Genomic DNA, 22,014 nt, shown 5'->3' with positions numbered 1-22,014 from the left:
GGGCGGCGGCGGGGCCACAGCAGCAGCCGTCTGGTGGTGAATTGGGGGGTTCTGGGGGGGCAGAAAGTGGCCCGGAGCCACGTGGTGGCCCGGAACGGCTTGCTGGCTGGTGGTGCCTGGAAGTGCTTGATTTGGTCCTGATGTAAACACAGTTTGTTGGGACAGACTACCTTTAAGCTGATTATAAGTCTGAAAGTTCGCAGAGGGCTGCTGGTTCTGATAATAAGACGAAGAAGGGGGCGGAGGGGGCGGAGGGGGCGGCGCCACGGCCGTCAGACTCGGTTGGGAAAACTGACTGTAAGTTGCCGACGATTGTCCTGAGGGTGTCTGTGTGAATAACGCTCCCGAGGTCGCCTGCTGCGTGGTGGCTTGAAGGGTCTGTGCTGCTGTATAGAAGTTTCTCTGAGGCTCTCGCTGAGGTGTTCCAACTTGAGGTGACTGGGAATGGTGCGGCCTGTAGGGAGACCCCAGCTGCTGGGCAGGAGGCTTTGGTGAGAGATAACCGTGCTGGGCAGGCGTGTGGGGCGTCGAGGGCTTTGGAGGGTTTTCTGTGTGCGGGGATGGCGGACAGTGCAACTTGCCGGGCGCAGAGGGCAGCTTCTGTGGCAGCTGCTGAGGAGGGTGACCCTTGGAAAGTGCTTGGGCCGTGCTCAGTAGCTGCTGCTGTGGGAGTTCCGGTTTCAGGTGAACACCGTTCTCAGCTTCTGACACAGGAACTGCTGCCTCCCAGTGCGAATCGGGTTTCGTGAGTATTTTCCCATGCGGCTGGGCAGGAATTACAGGTCCTGGGGAACCAGGCTATGAAAAGGAAACAGGTCACATAAACAATTTACATAAATGTAAGAAACATTTTATGTACACTGAGGTTTGTTACAGTAGTATTTAATGTTTAAGTATTGATTTGAAAGGGGGCGGGGAACAAGATAGGTTTGAGGAATCCATTACAGAGATGGGATATGTAGTTAGGCAGCTGAAATTCTGGGAATAAGCTTCAACTGAACTCCCTGAATGAAATTTTACTGAAGACAAGTTAAAGAAATAATGGATTTTTAATATTAATCTGCCTCTTCCCCCTAAGCAATGAAACACGTTTGTGAACCTTACTCTGAAAGAACTCTAATAACCCTAAACACTTAGTGTCAATCCTGTAATTGAAATTTCTGTACCCAACCTAATGATAAATTGGTTTGGGTAAATAAGCTCCCCCCCCCCAAAAAAAAACAACAACCACCCATTTTGATTGTAATACCTTTTACATTGTTCAAATAATCTACGTGCAAGAGCACTTACTTAAATACATATAATGTTCTTTAAGGAAAAACGAAATCAATCTCAGATTCCCTACTTGAGTTTCCAAAGATACTGCCACACACGATTAATCATCACAACTTTATGATCCAGGATGGAGATAGCATTTCTTTTAAATGAATGTCACCTGATCTTTTGTTTTTAGAGAATGGGGTGGTTAAATATTTCATGAAAAGACTGAATTTCCTAGACACCAATAGACTAGGGGTGGAACTCTTGGAGAAAATGGAAGCTATTGAAGTAGCACATTAAAAAGTTTGGTCAAATTTTGTTTGACAGGAAAGTGTCCAGAAATCACAAACTGATACTTAGTACAGCAGAAAAATCTCTGTGTGCCTGTTATCATGCACTTTCATCCACGTTCAAAGGTCAGTGTTATTACCTTGTTCATTTTTGAAGGGCTTTTACAACTATTTTGAGAAGTATCTGGAGATGGATATTCATTTGTAGTCATAGGTTCTGGATTTTCAGGATCAGGATCTATAAATAGCAGAAGAAACCTCTAATAAATGTAAAATTCCATGATAAATATTGCCTTTTACTAACACTACAAAGCAATGTGCATTCTACTGTTTAAACCAACTTTGTATAAAGGCTCTCTCCTTTCTGATTTAAAAAGATATTTAAAACAATAACCATGATAGGTCATCTGCTACTGACCTTCCATAAGTTCACTGAAAGAAGGGACTGGGACCTTGGGTTGCAACTGGGGAATGTGATTTGAATGAGATGAAGGTGAAGACGGAACATGACTCGGTGAACATGGGACACAGGGTGATTCTCCCCCTAGAGATGAAGAAGAAGCAGACCCAAAGAGAGCATTAGAACTGCAAAGAACCAGGGTGCAAAGTGATTAGCTGACTCCACTTTTTGGCCAAGGAGCAAGTTTACTTACCACTGTCTTTATCTTTTCGGTGATCACTGAGAAGTAAAGCTCTCTGGTAACTCCTTTCTCGCACTTGCTCCACTGAAGTTGAGGCAGTCCTTTACAAAAAATCATACCGTCAATTCACAGAAGCCACTGCCAGCCAGATTATTTGTCCCTTCATTGTTAAAGCATGTCCTCTCAGAGCAAGGCTTTTGCTCTTTGGGGAAAACTTTTAAGCTTTGAAAACAGGCTTTTCTTTCTAATTGCTTTCAAAACAGATTTTTATCCTCATTTATTTGAAGTCCTCAATCAGACTCCATCCTTTTGTCTTAAGCAATTTCTTGGTGAAAAGGAGGTTGGAGGATAGTGTATGAACATTCACAATGTCACTTCACGTTACTGTTTACAAATCCTTGTGTTGGAATTGGAAGGCCAGGAGGAAGCCCTCAGTGGGGACCAAGAAGCAAAGTGGATGTCGCCTCCTGCCCTTTGCCAAGACCCACCCTACATCCAGCTTCTACTCCCACTGAACAAACACAAAACTTGATTGTTCTTTCAAGGTAACTGATAAAGAAATTGCAGGATGCTGACTGTGATAAAGGTTCTTTAGAGAGGAATATTTATGTGAAAATTATCAAAGAGTAAACAATGGATCTCAAGCAAATATATAGCTGATTAATAACCCATCAGCAAAAAGGATCTTACAAAATCATGTCCACAAACGTGTATCTCCTTAGCCTTTGGATAACAACAACAAAAAAAACCCCAGGAAATTAGTTCACTAACAAAAGCTTATTCTTTTCAGAACAGCATACTTCAGATCCTTAGAAAAAACGAAGACTGCTTTAACAATAAGGTGTACTCCTCACTACTCGGAGCTAGTTCTGCAACTACAGCGGGGTTGTAGGTGGGCTTACCACTGCACAGGCTCGGTCTTCTCGCTTGCGGAAACTTCCTTGCCGGGACTGCTGCTGCTGGTGTCTTCTGCAGTAGTGCTCTGAGCTGAGGCTGGTGCCAGTAAAGGCGGACCGCCAGTGCCCTCTGCCTGCTCCCCGCTGTCACTCCTGCTGGCACATCCATCACTGTGGCTGCTGCTCAGGTTCCCACTGGCGTGCGGGGACACAGTAACCAGGGGAAAGTGTTCTGCCTTAGAGCCACTTTTCCTGGCTTCACGTTGTCTTTTACGGTATTCTAACAGAGAAACCTTAAGAAAGATAAGGAAAAGCAAATCTTTCATTCTTGTTTTCTATGTCAGGGTCAAGCTATTCTTTTTTTTTTCTAAAGAGAATTACTATATTTATATTAGGAAAATTATGTAAAATAATTTGAGTCTGAACAAATAACAATAAATAACAATTATCAAATGCCTACTATATACAAGGCATTGTATATAGATGATTTACATACATTATCTCATTTAATCCTCACAACAACCCTATGAAATAGGTATATTATCATCCCCATTTTACAGATGAGGAAATTGAGTAACTCACTCACTCAAGGTCACACAGCTGGTGAGTGTTGGAGCCGGGATTCGAACCTAGGTCTTATTTGAAAGCCCGTGCTCTTTCCACTATACTACATTGCTTCCCACAAAGTTGCCAACTGGACTCTGTTATAAAAATTAAAAGCACACATCACTAAAATTCTTTTGACTTTTAAAGCAATAAGCCCATTAATAAATAAAATAAGTGTTGCTAGTTTCTCCCATTCCTCTGAAGTAAGGCATTCAAATTGTTTCGCTATGTCTGCCAACCAAATAAAGTTGGCAAATCAGGGAATTTATTATTTACATAATACTTATACTTTTCAAAATACTCTTATGTCCATGGCCTAAATACTGAGGAAAGAGGCATTTCTACTATACAAGGCTGCCTCTTCTATGTAAAATAAGGGAAGTAACACAAATAATATACAATTCCATTTCATTGGAAAGTGGTTATCATTTTTAAGTTACTGGGCGAAATAAATCATCCTGAATTTTCTATACTAGTGTGTTTTATTTCTCGGTCAACATTTTCTAATTGGGCATTTACAAAAGGTTTAAAAACGTACAAATCAAAAATTTAACTTGAGTAACTACAGTATGAATGCCTTACATAATACTATAACTCCTAATAACCCTCAGCAGTAGTATGAAAAAAACACTATTAAAAGGACTATAAATCGTTAAATTTGTAACCTTTTTCTTTTGTGGTGGGTTCTGGGGTGTGCAAGTTCCGTCGATCAAATTGTCATTAACAGTCCGTCCGAAACCAGATACAAGCCCATCTTCTGAAGTACAGAACACAGGTGTTTCCATAAACATGCCTCTAGTATCATCCTGCATCAGGCACTTTGACTCACTTATTCGGAAGCCTCCTCCAACCTCCAACTGATGTGAGGGTGTCAGGTCCCTCAAGTTAGAGTTCACTGAGAAGTTAACGCCTGTTCTGTCAGGACTCTTTACCCAGGAAGAATATATTGTACCCCGTCCAGAGTGAGCAGATTCCAGTTGGCTGTTAGAATCGGTCCTGTCATGTGTTGGTGTTTCCATGGTTTTATGTAAGGCAGTTTGCTCGATTGCATCAAGTCCCAGTTGAAGGTCTGACACAGATTCCTTTTCTCCAGGGCACTGCCTGTTGACTTCAGTCCTACTCCTAGGGCTGGTATAACCAATAGTCTTTATTTCTTGTAGACCCAGTTCAGTTAAACTAGAATTTCTAAAAGGCCCCAATGTTAACATCGTTGAAGATCTGTCATATCCCTGTTAACAGAATTTAAAAAAAAAAAAAAAAATTACCAAACAACCACATCTTGAGACTACTTATTTTAAAAGCTACCAATAATTATTAAAGCAAAATAACAATACAAGGGGGGGAAATCACCAATTTAAATAATCTTTTTGAATACGCCTTACCTCTTGACTATAAGTGCGTCTCTTAATTTCTGGAGAACTTTCTGGGGAAGAAATATTCTATATAAAAAGAAATGATTAGAATTGAAAATTAAAACATATAACTAAGTCCATGATATTTATAAAAATGAAAACTTAAAATGAGAAACTACTACACAGACTTTGGTTTTAAACTTTCTGTTTTATTTCCACTTCCCATATAACATCATTTGCTTTAAGGCCAATTTCATACACATAATCATTGACTAAATGATTTGAACTTTATTTTTAATAAAATGAGTATAACTTTCACTTTATTGATATACAGTCAGACTATCAATAAATCAATAAATCAAAATTTATATCAATAAAGTGAAAGTTATACTCATTTTATTAAAAATAAAGTTCAAATTCACATAAATGCATGTTCCAAATTTTCTTATAGTTTCTTAAAAACTTTTGCTAATCTCAGTACACTAGTTGTTAAAGGGGGAGAATAAAAACAAAGAATCCCCACCCCACGAGATAATTTTTTTTTTTTCCATTTAAATTTCTCACCTCAAAGTGCATGGTATTTCCTGGTGTGCCAGGAGTTACTGGGGTAACTGGTGAATATATGGGCTTATAACCATTTCTACAAGCTTCATCATCTGATTTTATTCGTGGAGGAGTGGCAAATGATGGGTCCACTGGAGTAACATCTGTATGAGTTGGTGTAGCATAGGGTGAAGGAGTAGGTGTGGAGGTTTCTGAGTAAGCAGAATCTAGCAACTGATAAAGTCTTCGTTTTTTTAGTGGTGTAGTTAAATCTGTTGGTGAAATAATTTATCAAAAATTATACTGCTGGTATTTACTATAATCTGATATATTCTGGGAAAGAGTGAAACATCAACAGTGGTAGTAATGATGACTTTCAAACCCAAACTAAATTTCAGGGTTTTTCAAACTATTACTAACTTGAAGCAATCTCTCCGCACACCCAACTTAATTTCACTAGTAGCGAGCATTGTTACTATATTGCTTCTTGCCAGAAGGCTTACAGGTTAGGGTTCTCTAAGAAATCTTAGACGTACAGATGTTAACAGATTTCTAAGAGTCCTTTTGAATCTGTCTGAAAAGCAGCCAGCCTAAGAGCCAGAACTAGTCCAAACATTCAGCCATAAATCCCAGTATACATGGTACTTGCAAATTAAGGTTTTCATGTCTGTCTTCATCCAAAAGGTTGGATGACAGAAATGAGAAAATATATATAACAATGTACTTCTTTATTAAACTACATAAGAAGAACTAGAATATGCCTTTTATAAAGTTATATATGCCTCCTGCCACATTCTTCACACTGAAACAATACTGAAAACAATTATACCTGGAAGGGAACAGCTTTCATTTAATAGTAGTGGACTTTTACTTTCACCATTGACTGTAGGACTTCTGGATCTTTCTTGACAGGGTGAATTAAATCTATGTAAAACAGCTGAGTTTTCCTCCTCTAGAGCCTGTTTCAGCCATCGCTGAAATACATAAAAGAATAAAGGAGCAGAAATCAGTTTGTAGCTATTTATATAGCCTATCCATGTAGAGCCGATTCCAAAAGCATTTCACTACCAGAAATAATAGTAAGGAACGAGTTTGACATTTGGCTCTTCCTAGATTTTTATATCCAAAGAAAAGTTTACCTTCTTGCATGAGCCAGAAATGTTTTCAGTAGGTTCTTTTCTTCTCCTTTTTTCTGAAAGGAATGGTGAAGTAAATCTAATATAGTGCTTGGGAGTAGAGTATACATGGGGGCTGTAAGTGAGACCTGGTAAGGAATTGAGCTGTGTAGCTAACACTTCGGGATCTGTGGTTATGCGCAGAGGTCTTTCTGAAAGGCTGTCTGAAGGTTTTCCTGTCTTCTCAGTCTTCTCACTTAACCATTCACTGACCAAGTGCTACAAAAAAGAAAAATTTGGATCACTATATATGTAATGATAGATTCTCCTATAGAACATTCTAATACCAAATTTGAAGTTGTTGGATTACTTAATATACTGAGTAATTTAAACATTCATATATGACGTAAAAAAAAAATCAATGTCATCTACATGTCCTTGGTGATCACTACTCTTATTCCTAAAATTTTTTTATACAATAAAACTTTGTAAAAGCAAAACACATGGTAACTTGTAAAACAGTAAAATCCAGTAGACATCAGTACCATCTTAGAATCACAAACACTAAATTTAACTTTGTTACTGCTTCTGTTACTGGTGTAAAATATTCAGTTAGAAAAATCTGCTTTGGGGAAGTGCTTGCCTACTCTGGCTGCCCATCAGAATCTCCAGATGAAACCAGTGCATAAACATTAAAAAACAAAACACTGTCAGCAGTGACATTTACTATTGTTTTAAGGCATTTGTCCAGGGGCTTAAATAAATTTATAGCACCACAATCATTGAGTCACGTAATAATTGAAGAGCAGGGATGATGTTATTTGTTTTATTTTATTTATTTATTTTTTTAGCTGAGCCATCCTGCTACCTATTGGCAGCTCAGCGGCTGCTCAGCTCGGGCTGGACTTGAACCGCTGTTGCTCAGAGCTCAAACTCTTGAGCGAGCTCTTAACCAACTGAGCCACTCAACCGGCCCAGGGATGATGTTATTTGTAATCAAGAAAGTAGCTTCTCATTTAAACATGAGTTTTTCTTTTCACTAATCAAAACTATAAAGAAAAGGTACTATTATTTTTTGTCCTTCCAAAGTGGGCAGAAGTAACTGCGTCTTGTTGAAGACAAGTAGTGACTTGCTCTCCAGATGGTGCAGGAAGGAAGCAAACTGCACACTGGACAGACCTGTGTGTACATCTGACCTCTAACCCCTGACTCCCCATGAAAGTACACTCCAGGGCGCATCCTAGATGCTTACTAAATACACTTCTCATGGTTTCATAGGACCTACAAACTACTGAATTTGGTAAGAACAAAGACAAGATCAATTAAGTTTCAAAGTATTTTGATAGAGTATGTAAGAATGATCCGTTTATGATCCACCTCCCTTCCCCAGGTAGCCTACAGATTACTACTTTGGTATCTGCTCCGGTCTACTGTACTCTACTCAAAACTGGGAGAAAACCAAGCTCCATCAGGATGTTCCGTTGTTTCTGAGCTAGAAATATGAAGCTCTGGTTGGTTCATCTCCAAACAGTTTCCCATAATTGTTTCATTAAAACTGACAGTTTTTAAAAGATTTTTATTAATAAATTAACCTGAAACCTTCCTTATAAATTTTCATTCTTAGTACGTTCTATAGAAATCAACAATTTCTTCACATTCAATTCTTATAATCTGCCTACACTGTGGTATCTATAAAAAAATACAAAGAAGAAAGAACATGTCTAAAACCAGTTATTTCTGATAAGTAACTTTAGTACATAGGGTGGGCAAAAATATTTAAAAGAAATCATGAATTGTAATACTAAAAGGAAGTCTTGATAGACTGAATGACTGAATATTATAATTGTCTTCATAATAATGCAAACATTTATATTAACTGATGTTACAGTTTTGCAATTCTCATTGTTAGCTAAACTTTGCAAGCACAAAAAACTATGCCTCTTACCATTCTGTTCCTTATGAGATGTTACAGATTGAGTTTTAAAAATACGAGTATACTTAACACCATAAGACACTTATCAGAAAACAGTTCTTACAATCATACCTTCTTTGTTTTGGGGTACTTTGTAGGACATTTATTAAGTGCTGGAACTTCAGTTTCAGTAACTATTTCTGTTAGTGTAGTTTCAGTTTCTGGTTCTAATACAAGTACAGTATTTTCAATATCATTTTGTTGTGATGTAACTTCTATATCTGGAGAAGATGGTTGGATATCTGAGCACATGCTGACAGTTCTGTGTCTCCGACGCTGCTGTCCAATGTGAGTCCTACTGCGAGAAAAACTTTTCCTCTGTTTGGTTCTGTTCACTTTGGCAGGGGTTGGCTTGCTAGCAGTTTCTTCTTTTGCTTGTTCCTAATTCAAAATACAACAGAATGGAACTTTTAATACTATGTTTTCGTAAGTGAGAAGTTGCAATCTAATAGCATTAGTCTACTTCAGAAGCTAACTTCCCCGTATTTCTTTATGCATTTCTATACTAAATTGACATAGTTAACATTTTTATTACTCTCAAAAACAAAGCAAGCAGAGTCTTAAGTCTAACTTCTCATAAGATTTTAAAAATGTTATTGAAAGGCTTAACATAAGACATTAAAAAATTTTTTTAGATGTAATTAAATTGGGTGTGGAAATTGTATTGGAAAGTGGTTAAGGGTGAATGATACCTGAATAACTTCATCGTTGACAACCTGGGCATCTTTACATTCAGTTCTCACTTCCGTTTTGGCGGTGCTGATCCTTTCCAAAGCTTGTTCTCTTCTCTTCTCTCTTTTTTCAAGTCTGGCAAAAGCTTGCAGAATTGCTTCCATTTTCCTTTCTTCTCTTGTCTATAAAATTTAAATTATAAGTGACATAAATATTATTGCTTTAAAGTCCAAAAGTCCAAATGTTCATGGCAAATTTAGAAAATAATTTCTATGATGCTGTTAGCAAAACACTTCTATTGATGGTAGATATGGGGGAAGACACTTATATTCATTTGAGATTTTTAAAACCCCCAAATCTTGGTAAGCCCTGTCATTATATTTCATGAACATATATTTCATGAAAGGAACACCTGGATGATTGTCAATGGTGAGGGTAAAGCAAAACAAAACAGAACGCCTCAAAAACTGTACTGTTTCTCAAACTGAAAATCTTTTTCTCAATAGAACAAATGTCAGCCTTTTTTTAAGTACCAAAGTTCCTATGGTTGAAAGGGTTACATTCATATAAACTTAGAGTGTATATATTAATGACATGTGGTAGCAAGATATTGTGGGGTGAAGTCCTCCTGGGTTCAAGTCATGACTGCTAGTCATTTACTATCTCTGACCCTAGGCAACTCAACAACCCTAGTTAACCTTGTCAGCCTCTTATAAAATGTGGGTAATAACGTACACTTCACCCAACTCCTACTGGGTTCAAGCAGCAAATATTGGGTTGTCAGAAAAGTCAACGCATTTACGCAATGAAACAGAAAAATACGTCCTGACTTTTCCGACAACCCAATAGCTGTGAAGTCTTTCAACAGTACTTGGAAAATGGTGGGCATTCCGTGAGTGTTCCTCATTATCTCCGCCTTAGCTCCCTTGCCCTCCATTATGGTTTTTGTAAGGCTCTCCCTGTCTGATCCTGATAGTTCAAGACAGGGACTGAGGAACAGCAAGAATTCCTTTGAGCATAAGTTCTCTTTGGAGAGAGAGAGAGAGCATTAAAAGCAAGACCCCGGGCCTTGGCCACTGGGCCTGGCAAATGCTGGGGCTTTTCAACCAGAAACTGGAAGCACATCTCTCAGCTGTCCAGAGGAGAAGAACCAGGTCCTGAGGCTCAGATCCATTTGTCTCTGTTGTCATCACTGTGGGAAGAAAGATCAGAAGCTCAGGGTCTGTCTGGCTGCATGGTCTTCTCAACGTTGGAGCGTTAGTTCCAGTGATTATCAGCAGAGATTCAAACATCAAGACACCTCTACTCTGGAAACTACTGCTTACTCTTTCCTGTATATTTCTTTCTTTGTTATTTTCAGTAAGGGAACAAAGTAGTATGTCAATGAAACTCCTCTGAGAATACTTATAAGCTTGTGTCATTATTACAAAATGTGTTATCCTCACCCTCTATTTTACAGGTAAGGAAAGGTCCAAAGAGGTAAGATTACTTGTTCATGGATACATATCTGCTTCTTAAATAAATAACATAGGTTAAAAAAAAGGTCTTTTAACTGAAAGTGAAACTTTTAAAGCTGAATTCTTTCCTTAGATAATTCATGTATCTGGTCTTTTAAAATCACTTTATTCGACCCTCTTTTATCTTATGGGTGTTTATAAAAACCCTGCCTCCATATATCAGGGCTATTGTAAAACCCTAAATTTAGAAATCTGGAGTAAGTAAAAAGTAAAAATAATTTTAATTCCTTCACCTGTTCAATGGGGACAGATAAGGGGAAGAGGAGGTAATTACTATTGTACTTAATCTCTTTTAAAATTTTTAAATCTTGGGAAAGTACATTCTTCAAGAAGAAATAAACTTGTCTTAGCAAGGATCATTTTATGTATTAAAATTACCCAAAGCCAAGTACCCAAGGAAGGTATTTTCTATATCATTATTATCCAGGATTTTCTAAGATGAATATGAATTTGTGTCAAGAGAAGTTTCTTTGGCATAGTCCCAATATTCACTTGGATGGTAAGTGTGAGGGTCAGAGATAGTTATTTGACGTAAAGACCCAACTCATTCAATTAAAAACTGAACTGTCTTATAAACAAAACAATTGATAGTCAAAACAAAAGCCTTTATTTAGAGATGGCACATAATCTTTTTGAGCTGCTCAGGATCCTACACTGCGGAAGAGGCCAAAGCCAATGTGTATTACGTGACTCACTCAAAGGCAGTTCTGTAATTATTACCAAGTTTCTCGGCTCCTGATTAACTCTTCGTTCCTGTTAACAAACACTGACACTCTGCATAAAGCAAAATAAAGCATAAGTCTTCCTACATTAATACATTTACTACAACTGTTAACTGAAAGCACTCAACAGGTATCCTGTGCTGGGAATGTAAGCATGTCTGATTTTCCACATGAGAAAAATCATTAGCACACTGATCTACTTTTATTTTTAAATTTCTTGGGTGTTCATGTCATTCAGCTTTTATATTCAGCACTGCAACTGATGTACTCTTTGATACATAACCAGATATGCAGTATATTTAATGACTGAAAATTTACCACCCAGTGATCTAACTGAAAAATAACAGTTTTGTGTATAGCTTGAAGTAATTCCAGCTGATTGTGGAAGGGATTAGAGAAGTTAGGGGTCCTACCTAATTAACCCCAGCAGACTGTCCACAGACCCTAACATCTGTGCTTGATGTAATTTAGATTATACTTGTCACATAAGGCTGTTAGTAAGACCTGTATATTCAATAGCCATGACTCATTTCAAGCTTATGACTCTGTCCAGACTTCAAAATCACGTGTGAGCTGTGCAATTGACAGACCTTGATAGAGAATTAGAATCAAATAGGGTTGCCATTCGGGAATACTACATTATTTTTTGACACACTGTTAATACTGGAGTGTTGGGTGCTAAACTAAACTATGAGGGCTCTCAAGATCTACATACAGATTGCTTTTAGGAGATACACAACACATATATCATAGTTTAGAGACTGTCATTTCCTATCGGCAAAAGGAAATCTGCTTAATAGCATCCCTATAGAATTTTATCACTTGCAAATTTTTATTCCAACTTTGCTTCAATGTATAAACACTGGAGCTCAGATTTAACTTGAAATCATAACTTTATACTTAGAAAAGACTATGGATATCTTCTCTAAGCCGTGTTATTCAGCCAATGAGGAAAATAACCTAAGGTGTGTGTAGTTCACAGATGTCATAATAAAGCACATGAAGTTTTATATAATACTTTATAATAATTTATGAAAAAATTAAGCACTGAGCAAATTGTTACAGTTCATCCAAGCTAGAGCTATCTGGTAATTTGAAACTGAGTAAATGTAAGCTTCTGAACTGTGGATGCCCACAGTACCTTTAGAAGGAAATTTGCTAGTAGTAGGGTATAAAAATTGAGAAGGCAACAAAATGAAGACATCTAGGGACTCATAATTTAATTTTCACCTTGCTACCAAGTAGGAAGGGGCTTTTCTTAAAACAAAACAAACAAACCCAAAAAACTTGCCTTTTAAATGAAAGCAAAAGGACAGGACCAACCTACCACATTACCCTACACTATTGCCTTGAAATACAGAAATTAAAAGACTGCTTACTCCAGTAACTTCCCTTATCCTTTCAAACAGGAATTAGAGATTAATTTATTAATCTTTTAAAAAGTACATAAAATTGGTTACCAATAAAATCATTCCAAAACAGTAAGTATGGCTCGTGTGGTATGTCCATTTCTTCTCTACCACATGACGATTTAGTTTATCCTCATAGTACGTTTCCTACTTGGTGTGTGTGTGTGATTCTTGCACCCCATCCTCCATGGAAGCTTCTCCAGAACCAGGGACCTTTGCCTTCCTTGTTCACCCCGTACCTTAAAAGGTGCTCAGCATATAGCAAACACAAATTTTTGTTAAGTGAATAAGAATTGTGTATACATTATATAAAGCACGTGTCACTGTTATTTGAAGGAAATGCTAACAACAATTTCACAAGTGTTTGAACATACCATGTACACTGGAAATCTCAAAGTTAGGGACATGGTATACCGTTTACTAAACTCAACTGGCCACAGCTCTCTTTTTTACAAAACACCCTAAATTAGAGTTCTGTGGAATACTTTTTAATGTGAAGGATGAGGACAGAAAATCATGGGGAATTGTGCATCCTGGTAAGGCCTTCAGGGTACAACCTGAGCTATAAGGAAGCTTCATTTGAAGTTCACGCTCAGAAGCCTGTCTCTTTCCTGAAACTGCTGCCACGAACATTTAGTAGGCTCATTTATTGATCACATACTTTTATAAAAGCTAGGCATGCTCCCCCTTATGTAATTTACATCCTAGTGTTATACAAACAATTCTAGATTGTCCTAGCTGCTTGGCAAGTTCAAGAATCTCAGACCTAGGGGGACTATCCTTTCATAGCCTTCATACCCTTTTTGTTTGTCCAATTTCTATCCTCCTGAACCATCTTCCATGGACTCCAGTTTAAACATCTGACTATAACAGGCCATCAAATATTAACCAAGACTGTTCCCAAGGTACAGTCTTTCCATAAGATTATGGGAAATTATTTTGAAAATGTATTAAAAGATACTGTAAAGGAGGTTCGCTTTATGACATTATAAATGGAAAGGGATAAGCATCTTTTTTAATTTAAATCTTTCAAAGGTTTTGTATTTTAATTGATCACTTGTTCAACAAAATAAGGTGAGCTTTCCAATATCTATCCCCCTTCCACATACTCTCTTTACCTCTTACAAAGTTATGGCCATCTTGCCTCCCCTCAACTACTGCGTACCTGGGGGAGTCTGCTCAGTAGAGCCCTGGTTTTGGAATCAAGTGAGTATACACAGCCTGCTGTGTTTCAACTGTGGTAACTTAACCATGCTAATTGTGTAAGAATCTCCCATGTCAATTCCAGCCCACTGCCTAAGAAATATTTCTTACTAGCCGAAGAAAAAATGTCCAATAACCATTTACTCAGTTCCATACCAGTTAGCCACAAGTTTGCTTTTATAAGCAGGTTAACAGCTTCTTAAGGGGGAGGAGAAGAAAAATATAAGGGAGGAGAAACAAAAATGTTAATAAAAGAATGACTTTCTACCCTGGCCACATAGTGATTTGAATAAATACTCCTTCGTGAAATCATCAACATTTCATGTGATCTACAGCCAACCTTATCTCCCTACACCCTACCCCTCCTTCCAATACCAGCCTACAATCTCAGCCAAATATGATTTATCTCATAACTACCTCCAGGCTGTTTCCCCTAGAGAAATAACCATCCATTCAATTCCATACAATTTATCCACTAGCTAATCTACAGTTCTTTAAATCCTATTCATAAGGTCCATGATAAATACTACCTACTTCCTGAAATGGTCTCTGATTCTCCCAAGCTATAAGCCATCATATTTCATTCTCCTTTACCACACTTCTTGCTGCGTTGTAATTGTTTTTGTAAATGTCCCTGAAAGCAGAGACATTAGCTTCTATTCTCACCATAAAACAAGCCAGAAACAAAAATACATAAATCCACTGGTATAATTTTTGGAGACTGAGCCAAATGCTAAATTTTAAGTTGTATATGAAATTGCCATTTGTATAGGTAAAAATGGTCAAAACAATTTCATATGTTTTAAACTATACTACACAAGGATGGGCTTAAGTATATTTGAATTTGGACATTACATGGTATTTACCTGGGAGGAGAGTATGACGGACTCCTTTTATATCCCAATCTTGTAAATATACTTCAAAGTAATATTTCCTATTATACCCTTAACAATAAAGTCTGTCTTGTCACAAGTAAAAATTTAACAGTATCCGTAAGTTTATCAGGAGTTTACCTTTCCAACTACTGATGTTAACCAATATAAAAGGCAAACACTAGAAAAATAAATGCTGATTAGTATTTGAACTTTTCAAAACCAGTTACTTTGGTCCTCACTAATACTTTGACAGGGGAACAACCATACCATTAGCAAAAGAACCCTAGGATGCATGCTTTTGCGTTCTTATTTGAGTATATCAAAAAATTGTGTAATTTGAAACATCAAAGCAAATGTACCAATTAGAAATAACATTGCAATCGACTTTGAGAGCTTACAGGTCAAGAAGCCAAAGATTTTAAAATATTTTGTATCTCTTTATAATACCAACAAATTCTAAACATTTACACTTTTTCAAGTTTTGCACATTTTATACCTATGAAAAAATGTACATCACCTTAATGACAGATATTAAAATGAATATTTAAAACAAAGCATTCATCTATATTAATAGGCAAAATCAGGACCAAAAATGAATTTTCAAGCAAGCCTTTTTGTCTGTCTACCCAAAGTTCCATCATGTTCAACCTCAGCAAAAGTGTGTATTTTCTTCTGGGATCTGAAAATGAGGATGTAAGCTCCACTAACTTTCTCAGCACTAATAGAAGGATGTATTTTAAAAGCCCATAATCATATAAAATTTTTTTCATGTTTTGTGCGTGTGTGTGTGTGTGTGTGTGTGTGTGTGTGTGTATGAAAAGAAAAGCAGGTTTTATTCCAAAATGCCAGCATTAAGGGAAGACAATGGACTCCCAGTCACAAAGACTGTCTTTTTCCATATAAACTTTTAAACAGGATGCAATCTGAATAAAATTATGAACACATAACAAACCTCCAGGTTTGTTTGTTTTTTAATTTCATATTTTTTTCAAAGTGTTTACAGCTCTTAAAACCACTCGTAAAAGAGGTTCCTCCTATCGGATACATCCTCCCAATCAGTGATACTCTATATGGGTGTTCTAAAAGTTCCTGCAGGATTCGTGCAAATACAAGGCTGTGGCAACTGTGGAATGAATAGGCCAACAGGAAAATCCAGTCAAGAAAAAGACACAGGTAATTTGGGTGGGTACAGGTAATTCAGATGTAACTGAATCTTGAAAAAGGTTCAAGATGATTCCTTTAGGTAGGAGAACTTTTTTTTTTTAAATAGCCAACCCCCAGTACTTTTGTCTGTTCTAGCTCTTGCACTACCCTGCCCCATCAGAGCAGTGTTCCTGAAATCCTGATGCTATGAAACAGTTCTGCATTGCTTTCACAATTTTGAACATCGACAATGAATCAGTACTAGAGAAATGATTATCAAGGCAATAAAACAGGAAAAAGACATTAAGTAGGCCTACAAAACCCAAATTCCAAAGATCCTACCCATTAAGTATATGGCACTTGAGAGTCCATGGAATACAGCATGAAGATCACTAAAACAGGAAATCAGGGAACACATAAAGGGTACTGGGGAAAGTCCATACTAAGACCATCACTTGTGTAAAGTCATTTTCAAATCTAAGGGCAAACTATACCACACTACTTTCTTAACTGGCCTAAAGATTGTATCAATTACTAAATTAGCATAGATTTGTAAGAAGAATCTTGTCCTAGTTTTTATACAGATATTTGCAAATAAATAGTACAAGGAATAGAAATCTAAACATTTTAATGAAAACCTTATTTTATGATAGCAGTATGAGATACACAAATAGTAGCTACCAAACTGGTGTTTTTTTTACATAAGCCATTTATTTGGTGCTATTGTAAGTTAAAATTCCATTTTGTTTTACATTAAATTATGAAGAGAAAGAATACATTTAGCTAATAAAAGACATTTTTAACAGTACTTCTGGCATTAAAATTTATTAATGGTTCTTCAAAAATGTTAAATTATTTCTTAAATGTCACACATTCTAAAATGTCTAATGAACATATAGTGAAAATACAAAAGATTAGTGGAAGTAACTTGAATGGTAATGACAAAGCCAAACAAAATGTCCAGTGGCACATGAGGTTTGCTAACTTCCAACGAAACAGTGGAAAAGCCCTCATAAAGGCAGCAACAGTTACTATGAGAACAACAGCTGTCACTAAGCCCGAGGGACAGCATGAAGCAGTTACCAGCTTCCCAACTTACCATCTTCCTTTTCCTTTCTGCAATCTGCTCCTCAGATTCCATTTCCACTTCATTGCTAATGGGAGTTTTTTCTTCTATATCATCAATAAAATCTGGTTCCTGAAAGATGGAAATGACTGCTTTACAGAAACTACTACTCCATATCCAACTAGGGGCACTGAACTATTTTAAACCCGACTAATTCAACATATAAAAATTAAAAGCCTACTTAAATCCATTTTAGAAACTTAAAACTGGTTTCCTAATTCAATAAGTTTTTCAAAATCAATCAAATAATTCTGCTTTTTAAAGTCCTAGTCAATAATGTTATCAATAGAGCCGACAAGGTCAAATATGGTAGGATAACCTTATGTGTATATTCTTCCAAAAACAAACGTATATAAATTATTTCACAAAACTGAGAGCCTACAAATACCAAGTGCTCAATAAATGTTCAATTTAAAACTTAAGGAAAATTATTCCTAGAAGATAAGGTACTGGAGATGAGTAACACCTTACTTAATTTCCACATTCAATCGTCCCTCTTAACTTTCATTTGTTTAGGGGACATATAACAAAGTATCTCCTAGCAGGGCAGAAGTATAGGCCAAACCCTTTCCACAAAATTCTCTTGTGTGTTCTTAAGAAAATTTTCTCTTATCTGTCACCCTTATATAATTGATTTAATTATGCCCCAAATATTAAAAGAAAGGAAATTTTATGGCTGAAGACTTTAAATAAGAACATTTATTATGAATACAAGGACAGTGCAATCTGGAAGAATTTTTGAAATTACCCAGCCTTAGAAAAATCTTATATTTAATTCTGCAAGGATTTGTTGGCTGAAGTTTCTTAGTTCAACAAATATTGTACACATTCTAGCAGAACCTGCATTTTATATTTGTTAAGTATTGCATTAAATAACAGAATGGACTTAACTTACAAATTTTAAACTATTTTACATAAAATATGACAAATTCTTTTCTTTTGTTAACATCTGACATCAAGAATCAGTAGAGTGTAGTCCTGTACCTGATTATTTGATACTGATAGTCTCAGTGGAGAAAGCTTTCTCTGTTTAGTTTCTGGGCTTTTCATTTTGTTGGTTGTTCCTTCACAATCCAAGGTAATATTCTGATTTTGTGTATCTTTTTCTTTTGAAATATCCTTTTCTTTTTTTCCTTTTTTCCTTCTGGTCTCATAACCACTGTTGATATTTTCCGTGGACTCAGAACTACGTTTTAGAACAGGGCACTCCGGGTTTTCTTTGAGGCATGCGCAATCCACCTTGTACTTACTAGAAAGATAACCAGTTAATTAGTTATTCAAGACATAAAACAAACTAAAATTTTCTAATCCATTTTAAACGACAACTCCACAAATTATATGCTGTTGATAATTATAAGCAATGATTTTCACTAATTCACATTCCTGATAACCATCACAAAAAACATTTTCTTACAAAAACAATAGAAGTTGATTTCTGGACCTTCAATCATAAGGAAAACTAGTAATGGTTATAGAAAAAAACAACAATAAACTGAATCTTTTTAAGTAAAATGATACTATGACTCACCTTAAAGCAAAAACCGTATTTACTAAAGTGGTCCCAGAATGTTATAAAGTATATATACAAGTGACAAAATACTGACCCTAAATTTGACCTAAATGAAAAATATGCTAGGTATAATAAATACCAAACCTTAACTAGTTTTTCTCTTGTAGTTTATGATTTCAATAACCAAGTTTCTTTAAAAACCTATCTTGAAAATTTTCAAGTTATGCTTCCTTTTGCCCCTCTAAAGTAATCCCTCTTTCAAATGGAAGCTTGAAAAATTACTGTACTATCTCTCTTCACAGCAGTGATAATTATTACTCCCGCTTTACAGATGAGACCAAATCTCACAGCGAGTCAGTATGTTGTTCAAAGGCACGCATTGAGTGTTAGGGATGGTACTCAGATGCAGGTCTGTATGAGTTCAAAGCCCCGATTTTCATCTCCAGGATTTCTTACTGCTCTGCCCTCTTTATCTCTACCACCAAGACTTAGTTCCTCTCTAAGCTACAGGCTAAAAAGCCCAAGCCTAAGTTAATAATAGAAGCCTCCCACTCTGCATGTTTTAAAAGTAGTTTAATGTTTGTTCACAATAAAAAGAATTTACTTTTCCAAGTTTCTAATACTCCTACTCATTCACTTTCAACACTGGTATAAAGGTACAGGTCAAACTCCTAGCTGCCTGCCGAATGCTGTGTGAATCAGGTAGAATTCAAAGATTTACTGACTACCTCCCACCTCTCCATATCAGGTATTAATAGAAACTAGCTTGAAACTCTTTCTAGATGTTTTCTCTGATATCAGAACTGCAAATAATAATGATGGCAACAGCTAATGTTTATTAAGCATTTATTCTGTGCCAGGAACTGTTTTAAACACATGTGTTAACTCACTAAATCTTCAAAACATCCTTGTTACGTATTATTCTCACAATTTCTTTGTACTGAAGCACAAAGAAACTGGTCTAAGGTTACATAGCTAATAGGTGACCAAGCTAGGATTTGAAACCAGGCAGTCAGATTATATAAAAAGCTTATATTCTTAACCACTGCGGGATAGTCTCTCAAAGCAATGACGTAAGAGCCATTGTGCTACATTTTCCACCTTCTGTGGGAGAAAGGGATAAAAAAGGGAACACTTAAATTATCAAACAGAAATGCATACTGAAGGAAGAGAGTTTTCATTGATAGAAAATGTAGTGAACATTAAAACCTTCTGCATTTAAATGGGATACCATACAAAAACGTAAAAAATAAAATATCGAATAGGAGGAAATGAACTGAAATGCTTATAATCCAAAAGACTACAAAATATATAAAGAATGCCCTTCCACCCAAAAAAATCAGTAAGAAAAAGACTATTCAGCAGAAAAAGTGAACAGATGATTAGGCAATTCACAAGACAGGAAAGCCAAATCCCAAATAAAGATGTAAAAAGATCCTTGAGTTCATAACATAATCAAGGATAATGTAATTCAAAATATATAAAAGATACCATTTCACATGGGTTAGCATCAATTTTTATTTTATTTTTAAAGATTTTATTGGGGGATTGGGGGAGGGGAACAGACAAGTTGCTGTCCTTTTTGTTCTTCAGTCTAGTTGTGGAGGACGTTGCTTCACTGGTCCATGTTGGTATTATCATTGTGCTCTTCCCGGCTGAGGCAGTCGCTCGCAAGCCATTGGACGGCCGCTCATAGCGACTCACAAAAGCTCATACCAGCTGCCGGCCAGCGACTCACGGCAGCCCAGCTCCAGGTCAAGCTGTTTTTCACCATCTTAGCTGTACAGGGCGCAGTGTCACTGGCCCTCATGTGGGATCTGAACCTGGGCCCTGCTGCTCAGAGCTGGCGTCCTAAGCCAGCTCTTAACCAATGCACCCCTCGGCCAGCCAGTAAAGTGAAGCGAGGAAGTGAAACTGTGAGAATATAAACCAGTCATTCACCTAGGCCAGGGGTTGGCAAACTTTTGAGAGGAAGAGCCGCCAAGGGTCAGCAAACTGTGGCTCGCAAGCCACAGGCTCTGAAGTAAAATTGAAAATGAAAATAAAATTATAGTCTCATTTATAAAAATTTTAAAGGATATTAGTCACATAATGGTGATTACGTAAAAATATATTTATGGCTCTCAAATAATTTTTAAATTGTTGTGAGGGACAGGATTGGCTTTTCCAGGGGTTGGGAAACTTTTGAGCCGGAATGTACCCAAAGAGACACATGTGGCTTGCGAGCCGCAGTTTGCTCACGCCTGACCTAGGCCTAGTAAAAACTGAGGCTGTGCACATTCTACAACCTAGAAATTCTACCCCTAGATCCCTACCATGGAGAGAACATGTACACATGCAGACATGTTCAAAAAGCCACAGGAGCATTATTTGGTAAATCTAAAGGTCCACCAAGAGTGGAATGGAACCATCAACAGTGAAAAGAAATGAACTAGAGCTACACATAATAAGACTGAATCTCACAAAAGGAATGAGAAAAGATGAATGCTAAATAATACAGATTATAATTTAAATATAATTAAAAAACATACAGAGGCCGACTGAGTGGCTCAGTTGATTAAGAGTGCGAACTCTGAGCAACAGGGTCCCAGTTGGATTCCCATAGGGGCCAGTGAGCTGCACCCGAGCTAGCTGCTGCTGAGCCGCCAACAGGTGGCAGGATGGCTCAGCTGGTGAGAGCATGTGCTCCTAACAACAAGATTGTCCGTTGGACTCCTGCATGGGATGGTAGGCTATGCCCACCAGCAACTAAGATTGAACATTGCACCTTGAGCCGAGTGGCCGCGAGCTGTTGATGGGCGGCCTGATGGCGACTGGAGTTGGAGCTCAGCTAGCTGCACCCTCCACAACTAAGATTGAAGGACAACAACTTGGCTGTTCCCCTTCCCCAATAAAATCTTAAACACACACACACATACACACACACTCTTTACCAGATACTATTTTAAACCCACCAAATTAAAGGCAGCAATTATCTCTGTCTAAAGAGGGAAAAAGAGATGCAATCTGCTAAACATGAGGGGCTTCAATGGATAATGTTTTATTTATTAATTTGGGAAGTAGACACATGGATTTTTGTATTATTGTTTTTTCTACATTAAATTTCTAAAAATTGAAATTAAAGTATTTATACTCAGAATGAACTCTCCCCCCCCCCCCCCC

The 22,014-nt window shown here is 37.1% G+C and overlaps 1 protein-coding gene across 1 annotated transcript in view; it reads right to left on the bottom strand.

The window, feature by feature from the left end:
- Positions 1 to 22,014, bottom strand: part of KMT2E (lysine methyltransferase 2E (inactive)) — a 79,806-nt gene that overhangs the window by 1,388 nt on the left and 56,404 nt on the right. Inside the window, exons 13-26 of the mRNA XM_019660124.1 lie at positions 18,327 to 18,591; positions 17,316 to 17,414; positions 9,368 to 9,529; positions 8,748 to 9,056; positions 6,728 to 6,982; positions 6,418 to 6,562; positions 5,610 to 5,860; positions 5,076 to 5,132; positions 4,359 to 4,922; positions 3,094 to 3,380; positions 2,204 to 2,292; positions 1,969 to 2,094; positions 1,691 to 1,788; positions 5 to 798 (exon numbers count right to left, since the gene is read on the bottom strand). Coding sequence (XP_019515669.1) covers positions 5 to 798; positions 1,691 to 1,788; positions 1,969 to 2,094; positions 2,204 to 2,292; positions 3,094 to 3,380; positions 4,359 to 4,922; positions 5,076 to 5,132; positions 5,610 to 5,860; positions 6,418 to 6,562; positions 6,728 to 6,982; positions 8,748 to 9,056; positions 9,368 to 9,529; positions 17,316 to 17,414; positions 18,327 to 18,591 — 3,501 coding nt within the window. The remainder of the gene's footprint in view (positions 1 to 4; positions 799 to 1,690; positions 1,789 to 1,968; positions 2,095 to 2,203; positions 2,293 to 3,093; positions 3,381 to 4,358; positions 4,923 to 5,075; positions 5,133 to 5,609; positions 5,861 to 6,417; positions 6,563 to 6,727; positions 6,983 to 8,747; positions 9,057 to 9,367; positions 9,530 to 17,315; positions 17,415 to 18,326; positions 18,592 to 22,014) is intronic.

This window comes from Hipposideros armiger, unplaced genomic scaffold, assembly GCF_001890085.2.
Source record: "Hipposideros armiger isolate ML-2016 unplaced genomic scaffold, ASM189008v1 scaffold_312, whole genome shotgun sequence".
NCBI classification, from domain to species: domain Eukaryota; kingdom Metazoa; phylum Chordata; class Mammalia; order Chiroptera; family Hipposideridae; genus Hipposideros; species Hipposideros armiger.
Note: the sequence above shows the minus strand (reverse complement) of the source record. Positions and strands in the feature narration are given on the sequence as shown.